The sequence below is a fragment of the Ammodytes marinus genome (genome assembly GCF_949987685.1).
Source record: "Ammodytes marinus genome assembly, chromosome: 12".
NCBI lineage: Eukaryota > Metazoa > Chordata > Actinopteri > Uranoscopiformes > Ammodytidae > Ammodytes > Ammodytes marinus.
Window position 1 is genome coordinate 6,118,876 of NC_137216.1, and position 22,635 is coordinate 6,141,510.

The 22,635-nt window shown below is 39.3% G+C and overlaps 2 protein-coding genes across 2 annotated transcripts in view; both read right to left on the reverse strand.

Moving 5' to 3' along the window:
• LOC307258459 (lactase/phlorizin hydrolase-like) overlaps positions 1 to 3,252 on the reverse strand; it is a gene marked incomplete at both ends in the record, with an annotated part of 37,074 nt that extends 33,822 nt beyond the window's left edge. Inside the window, 2 exons of the mRNA XM_080037988.1 lie at positions 112 to 176; positions 2,637 to 3,252. Coding sequence (XP_079894114.1) covers positions 112 to 176; positions 2,637 to 3,252 — 681 coding nt within the window. The remainder of the gene's footprint in view (positions 1 to 111; positions 177 to 2,636) is intronic.
• Positions 3,253 to 9,221: 5,969 nt separating this feature from the next.
• LOC307258460 (lactase/phlorizin hydrolase-like) lies at positions 9,222 to 22,163 on the reverse strand (the record flags this gene model as incomplete). The annotated part of the gene is made up of 17 exons (XM_080037989.1): positions 9,222 to 9,466; positions 9,670 to 9,906; positions 11,580 to 11,803; positions 12,164 to 12,295; positions 12,403 to 12,509; positions 13,777 to 13,967; positions 14,247 to 14,445; positions 14,740 to 15,030; positions 15,175 to 15,443; positions 15,675 to 17,228; positions 17,493 to 18,141; positions 18,233 to 18,917; positions 19,096 to 19,174; positions 19,528 to 19,621; positions 19,755 to 19,838; positions 20,049 to 20,113; positions 21,548 to 22,163. The coding sequence occupies 17 exons, from the start codon at positions 22,161 to 22,163 to the stop codon at positions 9,222 to 9,224; spliced, it is 5,721 nt and encodes a 1,906-aa protein (XP_079894115.1).
• Between the last annotated feature and the right edge of the window lie 472 nt (positions 22,164 to 22,635).

The window sequence follows — 22,635 nt, forward strand, 5'->3', positions numbered from 1 at the left end:
TTTGGATATATTTTGAAATTGTCACACTAACATATTACATTGCCATTCTGCTGCAGAAGACAACCCAACTTTTATTCTTTAGATAGTGTGCTTATGCTTAGGCGATCTCACCTTAAGCTGAGTCTCACAGACGATTTGGATGTTATTCGCCTTAACCCCTACTGATACTCCTCCACCTGAAACATACAGCATGTTATTTAACTGTATCTATTAGACAGGGGAGCCACTCTCTCCTTTCCCCTGCATACATCCAATCAATGACCATGACATTTGTACAAGTGGTCAACAGATAAGGAAACTATTATCAAACACTGGTATAAGCACACATAATAAAGCTTAACAACCACAACATGAGATAAAAAAAAATGATTGCTTCCAAAATAGGATTACTTAGATTAAGTAGTGCTTCGCTCATAATACTGTCATGGTTAACATTGTAAAAGAAAGCGGGGCGCCTTTAGCTCAGTTGGTAAGGCGTCCCCTCCATGGGCCTCGGCCAGCAGCGGACCCGGGTTCGATTCTAGCCCGCGGTCGATCTCTGCATGTCATTCCCCTCTCCGCCCCATTTCAACTCTGTCTCTATACTATCAATAAAGCATAGAAATATCTTTAAAAAAAAAACATTGTAAAAGAAAGACCTAAAGGACTTGTGTATTCTTCTGTTCTCAACGTTAGGAATATCTACATACCTATTTTTGCTATACTAAAAGTACATTTTAAGTGTATGAAGTATGTTAAAAGTTTGTCCAAGTGTATCAATACCCATATGTACTTTTTTAATACTGTAGTGTACTTTAAGTATTTTATTTTGTGCTTCATACAGTGTCGTGCGAAAGTTTGTGAACCCCTTGAGCCTTTTGGAATTTTATTTATTTTAACCATTATTAATAAAAAAGATTCAATACCAGTATTTTTTATATGAAATAACAGATGTTTGTTTATCAATTCAACGTTTTTCTTTTCCAGAAATCAATTGTTAAAATAGATAAAACAAATTATTTGACAAATGTTGTATGTGCAAAAGTTTGTGAACCCTAAGCTGCATTGCTTAAATCGAGCAAGGTAAACACAATCAGGTGGGCCAAACTGATTGATGAAATAGACCAATGTAGTGAGAGATCTTTAGGGAAGAAATTGGGCGCCACTAGATAAAACAAAGATAAAACCAGGTCAGTTTAGGCTCACCAAACTGAACCCATACAGGTCAGACATGCTCAAAGGGGAAACAATCTCAGAGGATCTCAGGAATAGAGTTTTGATGTTGCACATTTGTCTGGGGACAGCTATACATTCGTATAAAAAAGTTTGAGCTCCATCGGCCCACCGTGAGGCAAATCATCTACAAATGGAGAGCTTTAAGAGTGACTTAACATCTGCCTAGAAGTGGACTTCCTTCAAAAATATCTTCAAGCACCACAAGAAAAGGGATTTTTCAGGTAAAAGCCAACCCACACATTACATCTGGAGATTTGCAGACCATTTGCCATCACCATTCTTCACTTGGGAGAAGGTTCTGTTGGTGGTAGGCAGAGTTGCGTTTTTGCCCAAACATGGCGGTTTTGGTTATGACCAAACAGATACATTTTGGACTAATCTGTCCACAGAATAAGACTTCAGGTATCTCCAGGTGCTCTCTGGCAAAGCTGTGACAAGCAGTTTTGTTCTTTTTTGAGAGCAGAGGCTTCTTCAGCAACCCTCCCTTGAAAGCCATGTTGACTGAGTTTTCTTCTTATTGTGGAACCATGCACATCTGTCCCAGATGTTGCAAGAGAGGTCTGCAAATCACTAGATGTAATGTGTGGGTTGGCTTTTAACTAAAAAAATACTTTTCTTGTGGCGCTTGAAGATATTTTTGAAGGAAGTCCACTTCTAGGCAGATGTTCAGTCACTCTTAAAGCTCTCCATTTGTAGATGATTTGCCTCACAGTGGACCGATGGAGCTCAAACTTTTTTTGAATTAATTTATAGCTGTCCCCAGACAAATGTGCAGCATCACAACTCTATTCCTGAGATCTTCTGAGATTTTTTCCCCTTTGAGCATGTCTGACCTGTATGGGTTCAGTTTGATGGGCCTAAACTGACCTGGTTTTATCCGTGTTTTATCTAGTGGCGCCCAATTTCTTCCCTAAAGATCTCTCATTACATTGGTCTATTTCATCAATCAATTTGGCCCACCTGATTGTGTTTACCTTGCTCGATTTAAGCAATGCAGCTTAGGGTTCACAAACTTTTGCACATACAACATTTGACAAATAATTTGTTTTATCTATTTTAACAATTGATTTCTGGAAAAGAAAAATGTTGAATTGATAGACAAACATCTGTTATTTCATATAAAAAATACTGGTATTGAAAAAAATGAATTAATAATGGTTAACATAAATAAAATTCCAAAAAGCTCAAGGGGTTCACAAACTTTCGCACGACACTGTATGTGCTTCAACACAAAAACTTAGGGCTACTTAATGGGAACATTTGAGGCAAAGATGAGGTTACAAGAAGTTATTAGATTGGCATCATTATTTACCAGATATTTTAGCTTTTTCAATACGTGATCAGTGATTTATATTAAACATTCTATACAAGCCATGTCATCCAAGCCCAGCGGGTAATGCAATAAAATACTGATCTCCTACCTCTCCCAGGAAACAGTTGGTGGTAACGCTGGTACACACTGGTGTGTGCATCCAGAGCGTTTTGTAGCTCAGCATCCTTCAGCTCATCCAAGCTGCTCAGTGTCACCCAGGCGTCCGCCAGCTCTCCAAACTCTCCAAACACAAACTCTGCATACTGCTGAAACATATCTACCAGCTCCAGGCTCTCCCAGCCTCCATACCTTGACCTCAGAGCTTCTGGCACTGTGGATCCATGAAGGACCACCAGAGGCTGAAGGCCCACCTCCAGCAGCTGTTTGAGCAGGCTCTGGTAGCAGGAAACCACGGCCTGCTGGGGCTGGCTGGAGAGGCCTACTGTAGGTAGGAGTTGAGCCCATGACAGAGGCACTTTGTAGTGAGTCACCCCTCTGCTCTGGAGGTACTCAAAGTACTGTCTAGAGCCTGGAGGTATGGGATGGCTGCAGTCAAATGTGTCCAACGCTGCCCCTTCAAAGGGTTGTCCATTCACGTCCATCGACCCTTCGTTGGTCAAGGGACCTGCAAGAAACATGGCCTGATGTTGATCATCATGTTTCTGACACATGCACCCATACACTGTGATCAAATACACAGAGAAAAGTCTCCCCGGTGACAGCATATTGTCTGAGTGAGGGGAGATCTGAGTGAGCCATTGCACGGTTAACCTTTTATAGACGTGTTGTTCCGAGCTTGAACTTTCAGTCAGATCCGAGTTTCATAATTAACATTACATACACAGGTTACCACCAAGGTGATGTTTTTATGATGTGTTGTGCTTCTGATAAAAGGTCAAACTTAAGAGATTGTTAGGTCAAAGTATGTGTGTAAAGTTCAAAGACAAAATTCAGGAAAATAAGGGAAACTGTATGTTTACTGTCTAGTACATGAATGTCCATAGAGATACATATTTGCCACAGTTGCCAGTTTACAACTAAGCATAGTACATCAATAGTGTAAAAAGCATTGTTTGTTGTGTTTTATATGACAGTGTTGCAAAGTTACATCTAATTTAATTGTTAACTGATGCATTAGACTCATTTTCAAATGACTGTGATATTTACTACAGATATTTATATGTGTGTATTATTTTTGTCATACACACTGATATGAATATAGTGTCATGAGGGGCCAAAGGCATAATATGACATATATTGTGATATACTGTAAGATGAAATTCAAATGTCCTGTAAGTGAGCTGTTTTCAGTTCGATGATTTAAGTATTTTGTTATGTTTATGTGAGAAGAATGAAAAGATCAGAGCTACTTACTATTTTCAATAGGTAGTTGACTATATCAATTCAGACAGCACACAATACTTAACAGTATGAATATATTATATTACAGAGGTTCCTTTCTGAAAAAAGTGTTTTGCTTTTTTAATAATTGTCACACTATTGTTATAACTGATTGCTATATATTAATGTAAATGCATGAACACATACAGAAACACAATTACAAGTGCAAATTGTAATGCTGCCTATGTCGTGCCATCTATTAAAGGCCTTCTTCACCGGTTGGAATATGAAGGTGTATTGAACTCGGAGATCCTATTTAGTATAAATGTGCAAAAAAAAATTAAATCGGATCATCTTAGCCTGAGAAAAGGCAGAAAGAGTGTTTTATGGTCTCACTGTCTAACCCTACAGTTTCCTTCTTGTGACATCACAGTAAGGGTTAGGATTAACCCTTGTGCCTCCCTTACTTTTTTGTTACACTGGAGACCCTCACGGCCACAAGAAGCCACTCCCAATTAACTTCCATAAAAACCTTATACAATCATTTTTTTTTTACTTTTTTTTTAATAAACCATTTACCCCACTTGTGCTCTGTACATACATATTTAATATTAGTTGATTTTCATTTGCTTTTAATGCTTAAAATGATTGTTTTTGTGTCAAAGTTAGTATTTTTTTCCCCCTAAAAACGAAAAAAATTACTTTTTTCTGATATAGTAGATGCAGAGTTGATTTTTTTAAGTGGAATAACTAGAGTCTAGGGCATATGTATGATTTACACAAAAATGTATTTTGATGCATGTTTAGTTTTTGCGCATGCTCAGATGCAAATAAATTGTTACACAGGAGACCCTCGCGGCCACAAGAAGCCACTCCCAATTAACTGCCATAAAAACCTTATACAATAATGTTTTTTTTACTTTTTTCTTTATAAACCATTTACCCCACTTGTGCTCTGTACATACATATTTAATATTAGTTGATTTTCATTTGCTTTTAATGCTTAAAATGATTGTTTTTGTGTCAAAGTTAGTATTTTTTTCCCCCTAAAAACGAAAAAAATTACTTTTTTCTGATATAGCAGATGCAGAGTTGATCTTTTTAAGTGGAATAACTAGAGTCTAGGGCATATGAATGATTTACACAAAAATTTATTTTGATGCATGTTTAGTTTTTGCGCATGCTCAGATGCAAATAAAGTGTTACACTGGAGACCCTCACGGCCACAAGAAGCCACTCCCAATTAACTGCCATAAAAACACTATACAATAATGTTTTTTTTACTATTTTTTTTATAAAGCATTTACCCCACTTCTTCACATACATATTTAATATTAATTTATTTCTCATTGTTTTTAACCCTTTCCAGGCTAGTTTTTGTGATGAAATGACACTTTTTCTATATATAAAAATGATAATAACTGAACCCTTTTCATACAATAGATTCAAGGTGTATTTTTTGTGTGTGGATGTTTACGAGATAGGATCTATTAATGATCAACAAAAAGATTGACATTCTTGCATTTTTAGTTTTTGAGAAACAACAACATTTATATCACAAAAAACATAAATCGAACAGTAGAACAGGCTAGAATAGATAAAAGGTGCTATTTTGGGGCTTTCAGGTGGCTGCTCACCAGAGCCGGCCCGAGGCATAAGCGAACTAAGCGTCCGCTTAGGGCCCCCGACTGCCTGGGGGACCCCTAAAAAAAAATATATATATATATATTTTTTTTTTTTTTAGTTTGTGTGTTTGATATTAACATCATACTATGCAAATGTGAGTTATCATACAAAAAAAGGAATACAATGTTTTGGTCTAGATAATTAATAGCCTAAAAATGTAATCAGTTCATCTGGGAGGAAATCCGAAATGATCTGATCATGTCACGTTCACATCCATGCACAGTGTGTATTGAGTTTATTTAAAAACAATTGGAAATGGGGCTGCCCTCAGTTGCCCATGCACTGTGTATAGTCTATAGCCTATATCAGCCTTGTCTGTGGAAAAAAAGATACAGTAGCTGGACAACAGAGTTCTTCTGCTTCGTTCCTCACACTGCATTTAAATGCATTCACTATATTACAGAGAAATATGTCCCGTAAAAGAAAAAGAGCTCCAAGCCCAACCCATAATATTTTATTTTATATTAATATTTTTATGGAAAATCCATGTGTCCTTCTTCAATAGCTTCTAATTCATCTGACCCAGTGTCTCCAAATTATTTGTTCACAAAAAATTTCTCAGATTTAGCCTCTTAATTTTCCTCTCAAAGTGCACCAGATTCATGCATTTCACTTTAAAAAGGTTAAAAAAATCTTCCGGGGGGGCATACCCCCGGACCCCCCTAGGAGGGTCTGAATCTCGGCTGTCTAATATTTTCTCACAGCCGCACAGTGGAGGCACTAGCGGAAAACACTGGGTGTGTGAATGATATTTAACAAAGATCTATAGTTTCAGCAGCGCTAACATTGGAGAGGGGCCCCCTAATCATATTTCGCTTAGGGCCCCCTGAAGGCTTGGGCCGGCTCTGCTGCTCACCCAGCATGCACAAAAATTCACTGACACTCTGAAAACTGTGTGTGTGTGTGTGTGTGTGTGTGTGTGTGTGTGTGTGTGTGTGTGTGTGTGTGTGTGTGTGTGTGTGTGTGTGTGTGTGTGTGTGTGTGTGTGTGTGTGTGTGTGTGTGTGTGTGTGTGTGTGTGTATGTGTGAGTGAGTGTGTGTGAGCATGAGTGAGTGTGTGTGTGTGTTTGTTTGTTTGTGTGTGAGAGAGAGCGAGAGAGAGAGAAAAAGACATTCAACGGAAGAGGAACACACTTTGCTGGCAATTTTTGCAAATGTGTCTGTGACATTGGTAATGCTTGGCCATGCTGTAAATGAGCAGTGTGCCCTACACCCATACTTAAAACATTGGTCAATGTTGCACCTGTGTAAACAAACCCAGACTTTCCCAGGCTTTTGTTTTCACTTCATCGGCATCTTTATAGCGCTGCAAGATGCAGGAGTGCGCATCACTTCAAAGAGTATCTAGGAAGGATTTTCCATTATCAAAGAGGCTCTGAGCTGTTCTTTATTCTTATCCACATGAATACAATCTATAAACTACTAAAAATTATTTGTTTTACCACAGAAAATGTGGCCTTATTATGCACACACACACACACACACACACACACACACACACACACACACACACACACACACACACACACACACACACAGTTTGGGGAGAGTGTCAGTGAAGTTTTTTGCATGCTGGGTGTGCAGCCACCTGAAAGCCCCAAAATAGCACCTTTTAGCTGTATATGAAATCACACAAAGACACACACATACGCACACACAATAATTTCACAACAAACACACAGACACAACCCTTAGGTATCCATATGGACCCTAACCTTTCATGTGTTGCTAATTTTTTTTATGTATAGGTCTGCAACTCTTAAAAATTATAGAAAATCAGGTTTTTTTCTTGTTTTGTTTTAGGGAGCATTTTGACTTATCAGTAAAAGGTGAAGTAAATGAATAATTCAGCTAAGTGGGGGTGAAAAGTGTAATTTTGGTGTCTTAAGTTTGGGATGCATGCCTAATATCATCACATTTACATATGTCTGTCAACATGGCTATGGTTTGAAAAAGATAGGTTTTTACAGTTTTTAATGCTTTCAAATTCAGCCATTTTTTACATACAAGTTTGGGTGTTTGAAGTTTGGCTGTCTGTACACAGACACACAAACCATAATTTCTCAATATCTACATATACACCACACACTGGTATCCCAACCAACACATCAACACCATTTAGGTTGAAATATTTTTTGACATTGACCTTTGGGGGGCAACAATATTGCAGGACTGACAACCAGGAAAATAGCATTTTTTACATGGGGTCATTTAACCCCATGTAAAATATACCTAAAGGGCACCAACTAGTAGTTGGGGTGAAAATCACAAATTTCGATGCCTTTTGTCAAGGATGAAAGCACAAAATAATAGAAAAATATATTTTATGTTGGTTTGTCAGCAGGATCAAATTTTGAAAAAACGGCCGTTTTGAATGGAAGTGAATGACGGCAGAAAATGGTCTGAGGGTCTCCTGTGTAACAAAAAAATGTCCTGCCTTTATTATAGGTGCTATGAAGTTGCTGAGTAGAAATTCAGAAATGATCTGCATAAAAATTAACCCTGGCCAAAATGTATTAGGCTAACATAAGCACAGCCAAAGTTATTCAAAAAACAAAACAAAACAAAAGGCCAAATGGCAGAAAATGGTGCGAGGGGTGCATGAGGGTTAACAGGACTGCTGGGCCAAGGGAAGACTAAGGGAAGACTGAGGGAATAAAAACCTCATTCATTATATTATAATAGTTATTTTATAATGATAGAACGCTGGTTCCGTATGGGTGAAGTATTCCTTTAATGATTGATACTCTGCATGCAGCCAGCCATGATTTATTTACAGAGAACAGTGGCAACCAAAAGCCTACAGGATTGCAGAATGATGAACCAGGGAAAGTTGAGGAAAAAGGAAAGTTATTTCCCTTTCTTTAATTACTCCCTTTGAGGTAATGTTTAAGTCTTTGAGGAAATTAGCCCCTGGGCTACAATCTGGCACATTTACATGTTGGAATGACTATGTTTATCAATGTGCATTGTCCTGAAATAATTAAATAAATAAAAAAATAAAAAAATAAAAAATGTACCTCAGTGGAACTACTGACTGACAGGCCAACATTTATAGACGGATAATGAACCTGCAAGCTATCAAATTGATCAATAAAATGTTTATTCGGCCCAGTGAAACATTCTGTAAGCAGTGCATCAGCATGTAGCATGATATATTGAAAGTCAGTGACACAAGAGTCTCAAAACATTAAAGATATGGTCTTTATTTCTCAAAATACCTTTTGGAAATGGCAATAATCACAAGATACATTAACAAACTGGGTGACCTGAATCCAATATTTACAGATTTGTTTTAAATCAGACAATGTTAAAATCATACACATAACCATTTTAGGGATACATTTAACATTTACTAATAAAAAAAAATATTATTATTATCATACATTCATAATAATAATAATACAATTACAATATGTATCATATTTATTCACAACATTTAAACATTTTAATGTCAGAATCTTAATTTATTTACATCCATAAAAAAATTTAATTTAAATTTTAAATTTTGGCATAAAAAAGGAAGAATTTACATACAGTAGGTAGTTGATAGCAAGCTCTGATCAAAATAGTGATCAATTTAAAAAAAACACTAAATAGGTATCCAGAAACGCTGCCTAAAACTTGACTGGTTATTTAGATTGTACCTGCTTCCAAAACGTTTCTCTCAAAACTTCACACTCTCCATTTTAACAGATTCTACTGCTGCTGTCTTTAAGGTTTTTCTTGTTTTCATGAGCCGATATACAACAAAGATGACACCAAGTACACTTACAAGGAGAAATGCAAAGACGACATAAAGTGCAACTTCAGCATCCTGAGTTGAAAGCTTCAGACCCAGGAAGTCCACCATGTCCAGAGGCAGAATAGGGGCATTTGTATGTGCAGTGTTCACAGTGGGGACACTGGTAGCTGTTGAAAGAGAGGGAAAATATACAGTATAAGGACAACTTTATAATATATTCCTGTTAACCCAGTATCTGTATTCTTCACATTATAGTGTGTGGTCTGCAAGTGTTTCAATACTCCCCAGAATTCAAGTCTAGAGGAAATATACCCTCCTAAATGCTACAACATACATTGTTTTTTAATCTGTGGACCTAGCATGAGGTTACCTTCAGGTTCAGGGTTCAGACACTCATGGGGCCCCAGGGCCGGGTCTGGGAAGCCATTGCAGGTGATGATGGAGGCGTAGCGGGACGCAGAGTTTTTGGGGATGCGGGGAAGAGTTGGGTCGGAGCGGTTCACATAGAAAAGTCCAAATCGCTCGGCGTAGCCAGCAGCCCACTCAAAGTTGTCCATTAACGACCAGGCTGTGTAGCCTCTCAGATCAACACCATCCAGAACTTGGGCTGAAAGAGCAACAGTAATGTATATGTAAAATCCATGGGCCTCTACGAATAGTCAAATCTCCTAACCTTTAAAGCGGCTACGAGTAACATTTAAACATCTTTTAAACAGCCTCATGTTTCCTCTGATAATCATAAATTACCTTTAACAGCAAACGAGACCATCAGTGCAAAGAAAGACGTTTTTATATAGTTTTTATTACTGCTTTTGGTCTGGTCGCACACCCAGTCCGATTTTCGGTTCGCTCGTGCAGGCTCTATGGTCGCAGATTTCAGTGTGGCGCTGCAACGCGATTTGAGAAGCCTATCCCTCCAGGTGAGGGAAGGAGAGCGGGAGCCTTGTTTGAGACAGTTATTTGTCGTCATAATGACTGATAACGGGGCTGAACCATCAAAGAAAAAAAAGAGAATGCAATGAAGAAAAGCTAAAAGGGAGAGTGATATAGGCTACTGGCAGGACGAGGGCGTTGCCAAGCAACATGTATACAATTTCACGAGAGCGAAACTAGACTGCAGTGTTTACTCCTAAATTAATGAGCGGTTGGTACTAACACAAAGTTTGCTTTGCTTCACCATCATCAGACTTTCGACACACGGACATGCACTATATTGCGCCCTTCTCAGTTCACACTCGCACGCCTGGCACGAGCTAGAAAACAGCTTTGCGACAGCGGGCGTCGTAAAAATACTACCGCTTTTGTCCAAAGGGGACGCCAACGTGCCATGTTACTCGTAGTGGCTTTAAGCCTCTTTTCCTATGCCTTAACCCCAAACGTCATCGGGGTTAAGGAGAGATGAAAAGGAGCTTCCTATCGAACATAGGAAAAGACAGTACTATTTCAAATGAATTCGACTCCACTTTTCCTAACCGACGTCATTGCGCGACGGCGAGTATTGCTGACGTGAATCTCTAGCGTGAAACTACACTATTTTCCGAAAATGGACTACAACAAGCGCTCGTATGATCCATGCGTTCTTTTCATATTGATTTTAATCAGGTTGTCGCCAACAGAGTGAAAATCACTTAGATCGGACTTGGCCAAGGGGAATATTTAAATCCACTTGAATCCCAATTCACATGTGAGAAAAAGATTCTACACTTATGTTATGTTATGTTGACTACTGCCCCCAGTAGTCTTCATTTAATGTGAAGTTGGCATTTTATTTTCTTATGGTGTAAATTATGTGCTAAGAAAATAACTATTATGATGTTGGTCTTTTATGAATTCTTTATTAGCCTATCTTTATGGGGGGGGGGGGGTATTTTGTTTTAGCCGAGTTAAATCTTCCTCTCTTCTCTTCTCCTCTCTTCTGTTTTACCTCTCGTTCATATTCGTGTAGAGTCGGTAAACTCCATCGGTGGCTTGTTTCTTTAAATATTGCCGCCGTAAAGGATTATGGGATACCACTATCTCCTTTCCTTTCGCATAGGGTCCGGAGTAACCTTTGCTAAAGGAGGGTTAAAGGATGAATCGAGGCTCCTTTCCTAAGCATTTTGAGAATCACCTATCCACCGAGTACTTCCGGGTCATCTCGATAGGAAAGGAAATTTCCTATGCAAAAAAGAGAATCTGTAGAGGCCCCATGTATATACCTTATAGAACGGTAGGTATTTAAAATAAGCAATGTCATTCTCATTAACCCCTTCAATACTTGGTTTTTATTGGCTGTGGTACCTTTAAGGCCCTGGTTAATGTAGTTTTCATAGAAGTAAGTTCTGTGGGTGTCATTCAAGTCCACTGCTCCTCGTTCGGAGACCCCATTCTCAGTGACATAAATGGGTGGGTTTCCGTACTCATCCATGATAAACTTGAGTAATTTTCTGAATCCGAATGGAGTGATCTTTAGCCAGGAGGAGCCCGTTTCAATCCAGGTGCGGTCGTGGATGGCTCCGGTGCCCCTGGATATTTGATCAGAAATGAGCTCAGAATTAGTCACATCATTTGTATGTACTTTAGAATCTCCTTTAAAAAGGCAGAGGAACAAACTATGGCATTTATTTGTGGGTCCCACATAAGCGGTCATTATCTTTCAGCAAAAGTGTGCATAATCTGGCACCAGGAACACTGCCAAACACTTGACTGGTTATGCAGTATTGGTAAACTGTATGTGTGTGGTCATTTAACTTTATGTGGTCATTTACAAAAGGCAGATCAGCAAACGAGCATTTATTTGTGGGTTTTAATTCCCTCTTGTGTCACTTATCTTCTCTCAGTTGCTGTTCAGTATAAAAATGACATTGTATTTTAGTCCAACCTACCTGTCACTGTCATAATTCTGCTCACTTCCAAAATCAATTGGGAATGACAGAACTGAGCAGTAATGGTTTAAGCCAAAGTAATCATGAGTCCCTTTGATCCTCTTGATTTCTTCAGGAGTGAACTCAGGAAGCCTATATGAGAAAGAAGAGTATTTTTCCAATGTCTTTGCCATAATAATATTGTATACTGAACTGAATTGAATCTGTGCTTGTGATATAAGAGACTATTTTTCATTTACCGTGACTTAGGTAGACCTGCAGCGAGGCTTCTTTCACGAATGATTCTTTTCATTAAATCAGGATAATCACCGTTGAAGATGGGATGGGCAAACCAGCCAATAAAGAACTGCAGAAAACAATATGTTACATATAAAACTGCTTTGGATACCACACACAGTGCTGCTTGAAAGTATGTGAACACCTTGAGCCTTTTTGAATTTTGTTTATTTTAACCATTATTAATTCATTTTGATCAATACCAGTATTTTTATATGAAATAACAGATTTTTGTTTATCAATTCAACATTTTTATTTTCTGGAAATCAATTGATAAAACAAATTATTTGCCAACATTTGTATGTGAAAAAGTTTGTGAACCCTGAGCTGCATTGCTTAAATCGAGCAGGTAAACACAGGTGGGCCAAATGATGGAATGGACCAATGTAATGGGAGATCTTTAGGGAATAAATTGGGCAGCATTAGACAAAACAGAGATAAAACCAGGTCAGTTTAGGCTCACCAAAGTGAACCCATACAGGTCAGACATGCCAAAAGGGAAAACAATCTCAGAGAATCTCAGGAATAGTTGTGATGTTGCACATTTGTGTGCGGACAGCTATATATTTATTTAAAAAAGGTTTGAGCTCCATCGGTCCACCTTGAGGCAAATTATCTACAAATGCAGATTTTATTTCCCTTTTGGCATGTCTGACCTGTGTGGGTTCACTTTGGTGAGCCTAAATTGACCTGGTTGTATCTCTGTTTTATCTAGTTTGTCCCAATTTCTTCCCAGAAGATCTCTCATTACATTGGTCCATTTAATCACTCAATTTGGCCCACCTGATTGTGTTTACCTGCTCGATTTAAGCAATGCAGCTCAGGGTTCACAAACTTTTTCACATACAAATGTTGGCAAATCATTTGTTTTAACAATTGATTTCCAGAAAAGAAATTTTTTGAATTGATAAACAAAAATCTGTTATTTCATATGAAAAATACTGGTATTGATCAAAATGACTTAATAATGGTTAAACTGAATAAAATTCCAAAATTCTCAAGGGGTTCACATACTTTCAAGCAGCACTGTATGTAGGATACTATAATGTATACCAGTGGGTTTCACTGAAAAGTAATTTAATCTCCACATCAAGAGCTTTTCTGAACTTCCATGATGCTTAAAGCCCAACCCTTCTGATATGGGAAAGGTGAAGTGGCTGTTCTGCTGTATACTTTTTTTACTACACATTTCATTCCACTTGTGTAAATTGCGTAAATTTGTTTTGTTCTTGTTCTTTTATTGTTGTTGTTTTTGTTCTTTTTAACTCTGCCTTGTAAGGTGACCTTGGGTGCTCTGAAAGGCGCCTATAAATTAAATAAATTATTATTATTATTACCTGCATGTAGCGATTGGCTGCATCCACATCCTCCTGCTTGTATGGGTTCCTTGGCTCAGTCCAATCAGAATTTACGGTAATGGAGATGATGCCACCCTGCGATGCTCTGTACTTGTCGTTGTAGAGGTGCCAGGCCTCAGCATGGGCCTTGATCAGGTTGTGTGCTGCAATATATTGCTTGCCAACAATGCCTGAAAGATATGAGCCGTTATAGACAGTGCTTCCAGTCGTCATCATACATAGTGAGTGAAATATCTTACAAATATAAGACAGCAGTAATTATTCTCTGATTTCTAGCTTTTCGCAACTTGCTAAAATGTATACAAAAGTGTACACAAAGCCTCTTTTTTTGCACCAATGAAAGAGAAAGTAAGGAAATGCATAAACTTTAAACATATGGTAGACAACGCTGATCCATACGGGGGAATCTAGATTCTAGGAAGTATCGACAAAGAAAAGTGTTTGATTACCTGGAGCAAAAGAACCATATCCATAGCCAAGGTTGGCTACAATATAGGGTTCATTATGAGTAATCCAGAACTTTACTTTGCTTCCAAATTCGCTGAATAAAACATCAGCATAATCTCTGAATCTTTGGACGATGGTTTCATTCTCCCAGCCACCCACTTTCTGCAGAGCCAGGGGAAGGTCCCAGTGGTACAGGGTCACCTGAAACATAGCAAGCAGGATACAGTACCATAAATTGTACACTTTTCCTACAGTTGACATGTTTTCCTTATCCTACATACAAAGGCTTTAACCCTGAAGGGTAATATTATGCTAATGACCCTGCAAGGTTCACCACTCTGATTTCATTTATATTCACAATATACCATGAACAAATGTTTTATTTTATCATGAATCATGATGGCATTTTGAAACTGATCCACACATAACTTTACGTTAATGTATTTGAATTTAAATAAAGAATCTGAGGCCTTGCGGTAATAAGTCACCACCTACCTGAGGCTTAATGTTAGCAGCTTCCAAAGCGTTCAGTAATCTATGGTAGTAGTTCAATCCAGCCTGGTTGATGTGGTTGTTGGTGCCATCAGGGAGAACTCTGGTCCAAGATACAGAGAAGCGATAGTGGGTCACCTTCAACTGCTTCAGCACATTCACATCCTCGTCAATCTTGTTGTAACTATCACAAGCGATATCGCCGTCATCACTGTTGTCCACTCTTGAAGGAGTATGTGCAAACTGGTCCCAGATACTAAATCCTTTTCCATGGGCTCTCCAGCTCCCTTCAATCTGTAATTAAGGGCAAGTACCAGCGATTTTTAACAATACCTTTTTGTTTTATCCCTTTGTATTGATTGATGGTACCTTATCAATATCTCACTCCACAATTCACTCTGCCATTGTAGAAGACTACATTTTTCATCCTTTCCTTACCTGAAAAGCGGCACTGGCAGAACTCCAGTTAAACATTGTGGGAAACTGTCCATAAAGTGTCTTCTCATCATCTGGTAATGGGAATCCATTGTCCTTCATGACTTGGTAATAATAGTGAGCAGATCGTTTGGGTGTTCTTGGTCGGTTTGGGTTGGTGAAGTCAACATGGTGCAACCCAAATCCAACTCTGTACCCATTTAGCCATTCAAAAGAGTCCATCATAGATGTTGCAATGTATCCTTTTACATTCACACCATCAAGATTATTGGCTGAATATGTTTGAATAGAGACAACATAATTAGCTACACAAAGATGAGAACCAACAAGTGGCCTTGAAGCCTACTGTGAGTGTGTGTGTGTGTGTGTGTGTGTGTGTGTGTGTGTGTGTGTGTGTGTGTGTGTGTGTGTGTGTGTGTGTGTGTGTGTGTGTGTGTGTGTGTTTGTTTGTGATAGAAACAACAGGAATTCTAAAACTAAATAAAACTGATGTGCACACTCACCTTTTAAAGCCTCATCAATGTATGTTTTGTAGAAAAAGACTCTGTCCGTGTCATCAACTGTGGTCATTATGTCTGTAGCTACTCCATTCTCAGTAATGTAAATGTCTGGATTTCCATACTCCTCTTTGATCCAGTTGAGGAGTCTTCTCAACCCCCATGCTACAGCTCTCTGGTTACTGATAGCAGTTGTTGGTGAATCACCTTCTTCTGCTTTTGACAAGTCCTGGTCATATTCATAAGATTGAGGGGTAAGCCGAGCCGTAACATGGCTTACTATCCTTGTAGTGTAATGATTTACACAGAACATGTCAGCAGTTCCCTGAATAAAGCTCTTTTCTTCTTCAGTGAAGGAAGGTAGTCTTGTTTCTGAAAGACCTTGGAGTTCACTTTTGTTTCCAACTTTCCACTTCATTGCATCAGGATAGTCACCATTCTTGAAAATGGGATGTGCAAACCAACCCAGTTGGAACTGCAGAGCGCGGTCAGCAGCCACTACTTCACGGGGATCATTGACATCTTTAGGTTCAATCCAATCTGCATTGAGGGCAATGGATACTACACCACCTTGGGATTTGCGATACTTATCATCATAGGTATGGTAAGCCGTGGCATGTGCTTTTAAGAGGTTGTGTGCAACTATGTATGGTACAGTTCCTGGATTCTTAACATTTGGTGGAATCTGTCCAAGTCCATATCCTGACCATGCAATTGTTTGAGGCTGGTTAAAGGTCATCCAAAATTTCACTCTCTCACCAAAGGTGGCAAAGCAAAAGTCGCAAAATTCATTAAAAATGTTAATCATGTCTACCTTTTCCCAGCCACCAAGGATTTGCAAAGCTTGAGGAAGGTCCCAGTGGTAGAGTGTCACCATGGGAGTTATGTTATATGCTAGGAGGTCATCAATGAGTCTATTATAGTAGTCAACACCTTTCTGGTTCAGGGAGGTACGCCGACCATCAGGAAATATCCTGGACCAGGACAAAGAGAATCTGTATGACTTCACTCTCAGAGCCCGAAGCATGTAAAGGTCTTCTTCTAGTCTGTGGTAGCTATCACAGGCCACATCTCCATTGGCATTAGCAGGAATACTGCCAGGTTTTTGGGTGAATGTATCCCAAACGCTGGGCCCTTTCCCATCTGCATTCCAGCCACCTTCAATCTGGTAAGCCGAAGATGACACTCCCCAACTGAAGATTTGTGGGAAAGTGCCATAGTGGTAGAGTTTTCTCTGAAAATTGTTTTGGCTGGAGAATTTCCTCCATACGTCTTTGGCTTGGGATGGAACAGTGGAAGGTGGGGTTGGAGGCATTTTATTTGACTTAATGGTTTGCAGTTCTGGTTCATGAAAAAATAGTTTTTTGGAAGCAAAGCCATTCTTCTCAATAACTTTGGAGTAAAAGTAGGCCGACTGCTTTGGAGTTCTGGGTCTGTCAGGCAGGTCAAAGTTGACATGGTGCAATCCAAAACGTTCATTGTAGCCTTGTGGACCTTCAAAGCCATCCATGAGTGAGTGGACAGTAAATCGCTGCACATTTATTCCGTCCAAATGTATAGCTGTTCAGAGAAAAAAGACAGTGAGCCAGTAAACCTCATGTATTGTGATGAGTTCTGAATAAGTCCAAACTAAAAAATAAATGCATACCCAACTTATTAATATCTGTAACCCACAATAACATACAAAAGTGCCAATGATTGCTGCACTTACAAAATATTAATTTTGTCAAGTAATATCCAATGTTTTCTGAGGAAACATCCCTGCCTAAAATATGGTTAGAGATATATGCAGTTACAAATATATAACTACTTTTAACAACATACCTTTTAGGGCCTCATTGATGTAACTCTTCATGTACTCTATTCGATGAGTGTCATTGAGAGTGTCCCCACTGTACTCTGTAGGCATACCATTCCCAGTTATGTGAATTGGCACTTTGGTAACATTCAAGTATTCCATTGAAATGTGATTCAGAAGCCTTCTAAGTCCCCAAGGTGCAGAAAAGATCCAATCAGAAGCTGTAGAGGACCATGCAGGGTCCACATGTGCCTGGAAATCTCCCACCCCATTAGGACCAGAAGTGCAGCCACCATCACTGTTGTTGACCAACCGGGAAGTGTAGTGGTTTAATCCCAGAAAGTCAGCTGTTCCACGTATCCTCTGGCTCTCTTCAGCAGTGAAAGCTGGAAGTCTTGCAGGCACAGAATCGGGACACTTTTTTATTTTCTCTTCAATCTGAGTTTTGAGTGTTGCAGGATAATCTCCATCTACAAATATGGGATGTGCAAACCACCCCAGCATGAACTGTAGATAGCGATCTGCAGCTGCTATGTCTTCAGGTTTTGATCGGTCCATGGGCTCAGCCCAGTCAGAGTTCAATGCAATGCCGACTTTCCCTCCTTGTGTCTTCCTGTACTTGTCATTGTAGATGTGCCAGGCCTCAGCATGGGACTTTAGTATATTGTGAGTGACCTGCAAAGCCAAAGCACGTGTTAAGGTACATTTATAAGAATTCAAATGAAGCAGTGAATAATGCAAATGATCATACAAGCATCCCTCTCACCTGGTAGGAGGCAACCACATAGTCCTTTACTCCCGGGGGATGATCACCAGTGCCATACCCAGCATGGCTCACCACCCACGGGCTACTGAATGTGTTCCAGGTCTTGACCCTGTCTCCAAACCTGGAGAAGCAGAAGTCTGCGTAGTCCTTGAAGGCTTCAATAATGGAAGCGTTGGTCCATCCACCAGAGTCCTGGAGAGCCTGAGGCAGATCCCAATGGTAGAGAGTGACAACAGGCTGTATTCCAGACTCAATGAGAGCATTAATCAGCTTGTCATAGTAGAGAGCCCCTTTCTCTGCTTGGCTGCCTCGGTGACCAGAGGGGAAAATACGGGCCCAGGAGATGGAAAACTGGTAGGTGTTGACATGAAGACCTCGCAGGAGGTAGACATCATAATCCACCTTGTGATAACTGTCACAAGCCTGGTCAGCTGTCTGATTGTCAAAAACCTTGTTTTCATGACCAAAACGGTCCCAAATGGTCTCTCCCTTCCCATCTTCTAACCAACCACCTTCAACCTTGAAGGACTCGCTGGAGGTGGCCCATTGGAAGTCAACAGGAAATGATTCATTCAGGAAGGCATCTCGGTCAGATGACGACATTGTGGCAAAATTGCTCCAAGTTTTGCAGTAGGTTGTGGAACAAGATGAAGTTTGGAGATTGTTTCTGATTCTGTTTTCGTCACTTGAATGATTGATGATTAAAGGAACAAGATGTTGAAAAAATAAATTAGATGGGAATTGCCATACAATTATAAAATCTGAAATTATTATTATTATCAGACAATAATTTTCACAGGGGTAAAAATGTATTGTAGTTTAAATCTAAACCTTCATTGTCTGTAATGTATGCACTGTAATACCTTTTTGGGATAGTGTTAGCTGGGAGTAACATATCTACCATGTCAAATCCAAGCAAGTTTTGGTCACCATTGTTCAGAACTGTAAAAAGATAAGAATATATCATATACTGTATGTCAAATATCATATATAATGCATGCATCCTACATAGATTTAGAATCATTGGATCTTTAACGCCATGTTTGTTACATGACATAACTATGTGCACTCTGTCTCATGTTATAAATAAACAAATTACTAAATAGGATTACATCCCATGTCAAAATATATCAGGATTATTTCTATGTTTTCTTTTACGGAAAGCAAATCAAAATATATATTTGAAATAACAATGTTTTAAATGTGTAAACTTCATACATATAATTCACAGTGACAGAGCAATAGTATTTCCCTTTTAACCTCAAGGGAGAGGCTCTTGATTGATAAATAATTACCTTTTATGATTTTGGTATCTGACAGGAACTGATGAGGAGAACAGTCTTTTATGTTTATCTCATAAAAGAGAATGGGCTTGTCTCCACACTTTCCCTACAAGAAAACAGTCATGTTTATTGCAAGACCGTTTAACAGAATTCCCAGAAGACCACACTTAAATGCTCAAAATGTATCATCAATACAGCTGAAGACTGCAATCTATTAATTGAAATACATTTCAACATACCAAAACATTTTGGAGTTCCTCACTAAGCCTCTTTCCAGTGCTGCAGTCGTATTGGATTTTAATAGAGAGGAAATCGGAATATTTCTGAAATAGAGATGCATGTGTGAGTGCTGTATGTCGATGGCACATTACCTTTACCCTATGAAATTATCTTAACACATGCTAATCAAACAGCTTTATCTATTTGGAGAACTTTTGAAATTGTCACACTAACATATTACATTGCCATTCTGCTGCAGAAGACAACCCAACTTTTATTCTTTAGATAGTGTGCTTATGCTTTGGCGATCTCACCTCAAGCTGAGTCTCACAGACGATTTGGATGTTATTGGCCTTAACCCCTACTGATACTCCTCCACCTGAAACATACAGCATGTTATTTAACTGTCACTCTCTCCTTTCCCCTGCATACATCCAATCAACAACCATGACATTTGTACAAGTGGTCAACAGATAAGGAAACCATTATCAAACACTGTCATAATTACTGCACACATAATAAAGGTGAACAACCACAACATGAGATAAAAAAAAAAGATTGTGATAGTGGAATTTTCTAACAATGTTGTAAGGATTGTTCTAATTAAATAGTTATTAAAACCCAAGTGTTTCAATAAAGACATCTGAGTCAGGCCTCTTCAAAGTCTGGTAGATTTTTACTTGCGACAACAGAGCAAGGGGTCAAACATGCATCACAAGTGTTACATGGTTGAGATCTCCAGTTGAGATACATGGTTGACACACATGGTTGAGATGCATGGTTGACACAAAGAATGAACAGAATATCAGAAACTTTATAGGAGCAAGATGTGTGTGAGTAAACATTGGTGGGTGTGTAAAAAAACCCATGACATGATCTCACAGGATGTAATAACAACAATAGGCAAAGGCAACACTCTAGAGCCCCCCTTCCTATTCCCCTTGATTGATCATACGTTCTTGTGAGTACAGTTGCTTGACCTCCGATGTTGGGTCAAAGGTTCACACAGACAAAGTCCACAGTGTTCCTGATAGGACATTTTCTTGTCCTGTAAGGGTCATCCTAAATGCTCTCAAATTGATATCTCATGATGATGACTTCACAGTCGGAAGTGTTCAAAGTTCACAGTGAGGTGGGCTGAATGTTTAAGCATTAAAATGGTATACAATCATAGGTAAAAACTTTGTTAATAGATTGCTTCCAAAATAGTCATGGTTAATATTGTAAAAGAAATACAGGACTTTATTGGTGTACTATACGTCATGTTCTCAACGTTATATTAAAAGGAATATCTACATACCTACCTACCTACCTACCTACCTACCTATAACAACAAAACAGAAACACTTGCCACTGTCTGTATATTGTATTTTCATAAGGATTTGGGGACTGATGATGGTGTGGTTAAGCAAGCAATCAACATAATGTAATTCTAAATTAATACCACAATGTTTTCAAATGTACCATATATGTTGAGTAAAATCTGGGGGAAATGTGTACAAAAAAACAGTGCAAGCCATGTCCATTTATGATTTTCATGCAGCCACACAGGTTTCTTGCCTTTTTTTATGCTTCAGTAATGTGATGGATTGAGATGGAGTAGGCCGACATTGTGTCATACAGTACATTATACAGGGTGACACATTTGTTCCGATATTAAAAATTAAAAATTTGAGGCAAGATAGTTTACAAGTTATTACATTGGCATCATTATTTACCAGATATTTTAGCATTTTCAATATGTGATCAGTGATCCATATTAAACATCCTATCCAAGCCCAGCGGTCACTGCAATAAAATTCTGATCTCCTACCTCTCCCAGGAAACAGTTGGTGGTAACGCTGGTACACACTGGTGTGTGCATCCAGAGCGTTTTGTAGTTCAGCATCCTTCAGCTCATCCAAGCTGCTCAGTGTCACCCAGGCGTCCGCCAGCTCTCCAAACTCTCCAAACACAAACTCTGCATACTGCTGAAACATATCTACCAGCTCCCGGCTCTCCCAGCCTCCATACCTTGACCTCAGAGCTTCTGGCACTGTGGATCCATGAAGGACCACCAGAGGCTGAAGGCCCACCTCCAGCATCTGTTTGAGCAGGCTCTGGTAGCAGGAAACCACGGCCTGCTGGGGCTGGCTGGAGAGGCCTACTGTAGGTAGGAGTTGAGCCCATGACAGAGGCACTTTGTAGTGAGTCACCCCTCTGCTCTGGAGGTACTCAAAGTACTGTCTAGAGCCTGGAGGTATGGGATGGCTGCAGTCAAATGTGTCCAACGCTGCCCCTTCAAAGGGTTGTCCATTCACGTCCATCGACCCTTCGTTGGTCAAGGGACCTGCAAGAAACATGGCCTGATGTTGATCATCATGTTTCTGACACATGCACCCATACACTGTGATCAAATACACAGAGAAAAGTCTCCCCGGTGACAGCATATTGTCTGAGTGTGGGGAGATCTGAGTGAGCCATTGGAAGGTTAAACTTTTATAGACATGTTGTTCCGGCTTGAACTTTCAGGCAGATCCGAGTTTCATAACTAACCATGAATGGGCTGGTTTAGTTATGTGGTGTTTTTATGATTTGTTGAACATCTGATCAAAGGTCAAACATAGGATATACATAAGAGATTGTTAGGTCAAAATATGTGTGTTAAGTTCAAAGACAAAATTCATGAAAATAAGGTAAACTGTATGTTTACTGTCTAGTACATAAATGTCCATAGAGACAATGATTATAGTAGGGGAGACACTTTTTTCATTTGCTCCCCTCCATTACAATTATCTGTATTTGGGGCGACTGTGTCTCAGGTGGTTAAGCAGGTCGGCCAACGATCCAAGGGTTGGCGGTTCGATCCCCGCCCGGCCACCTGTGTCATGGTTGTTGTGTCCTTGGGCAAGCACTTCACCC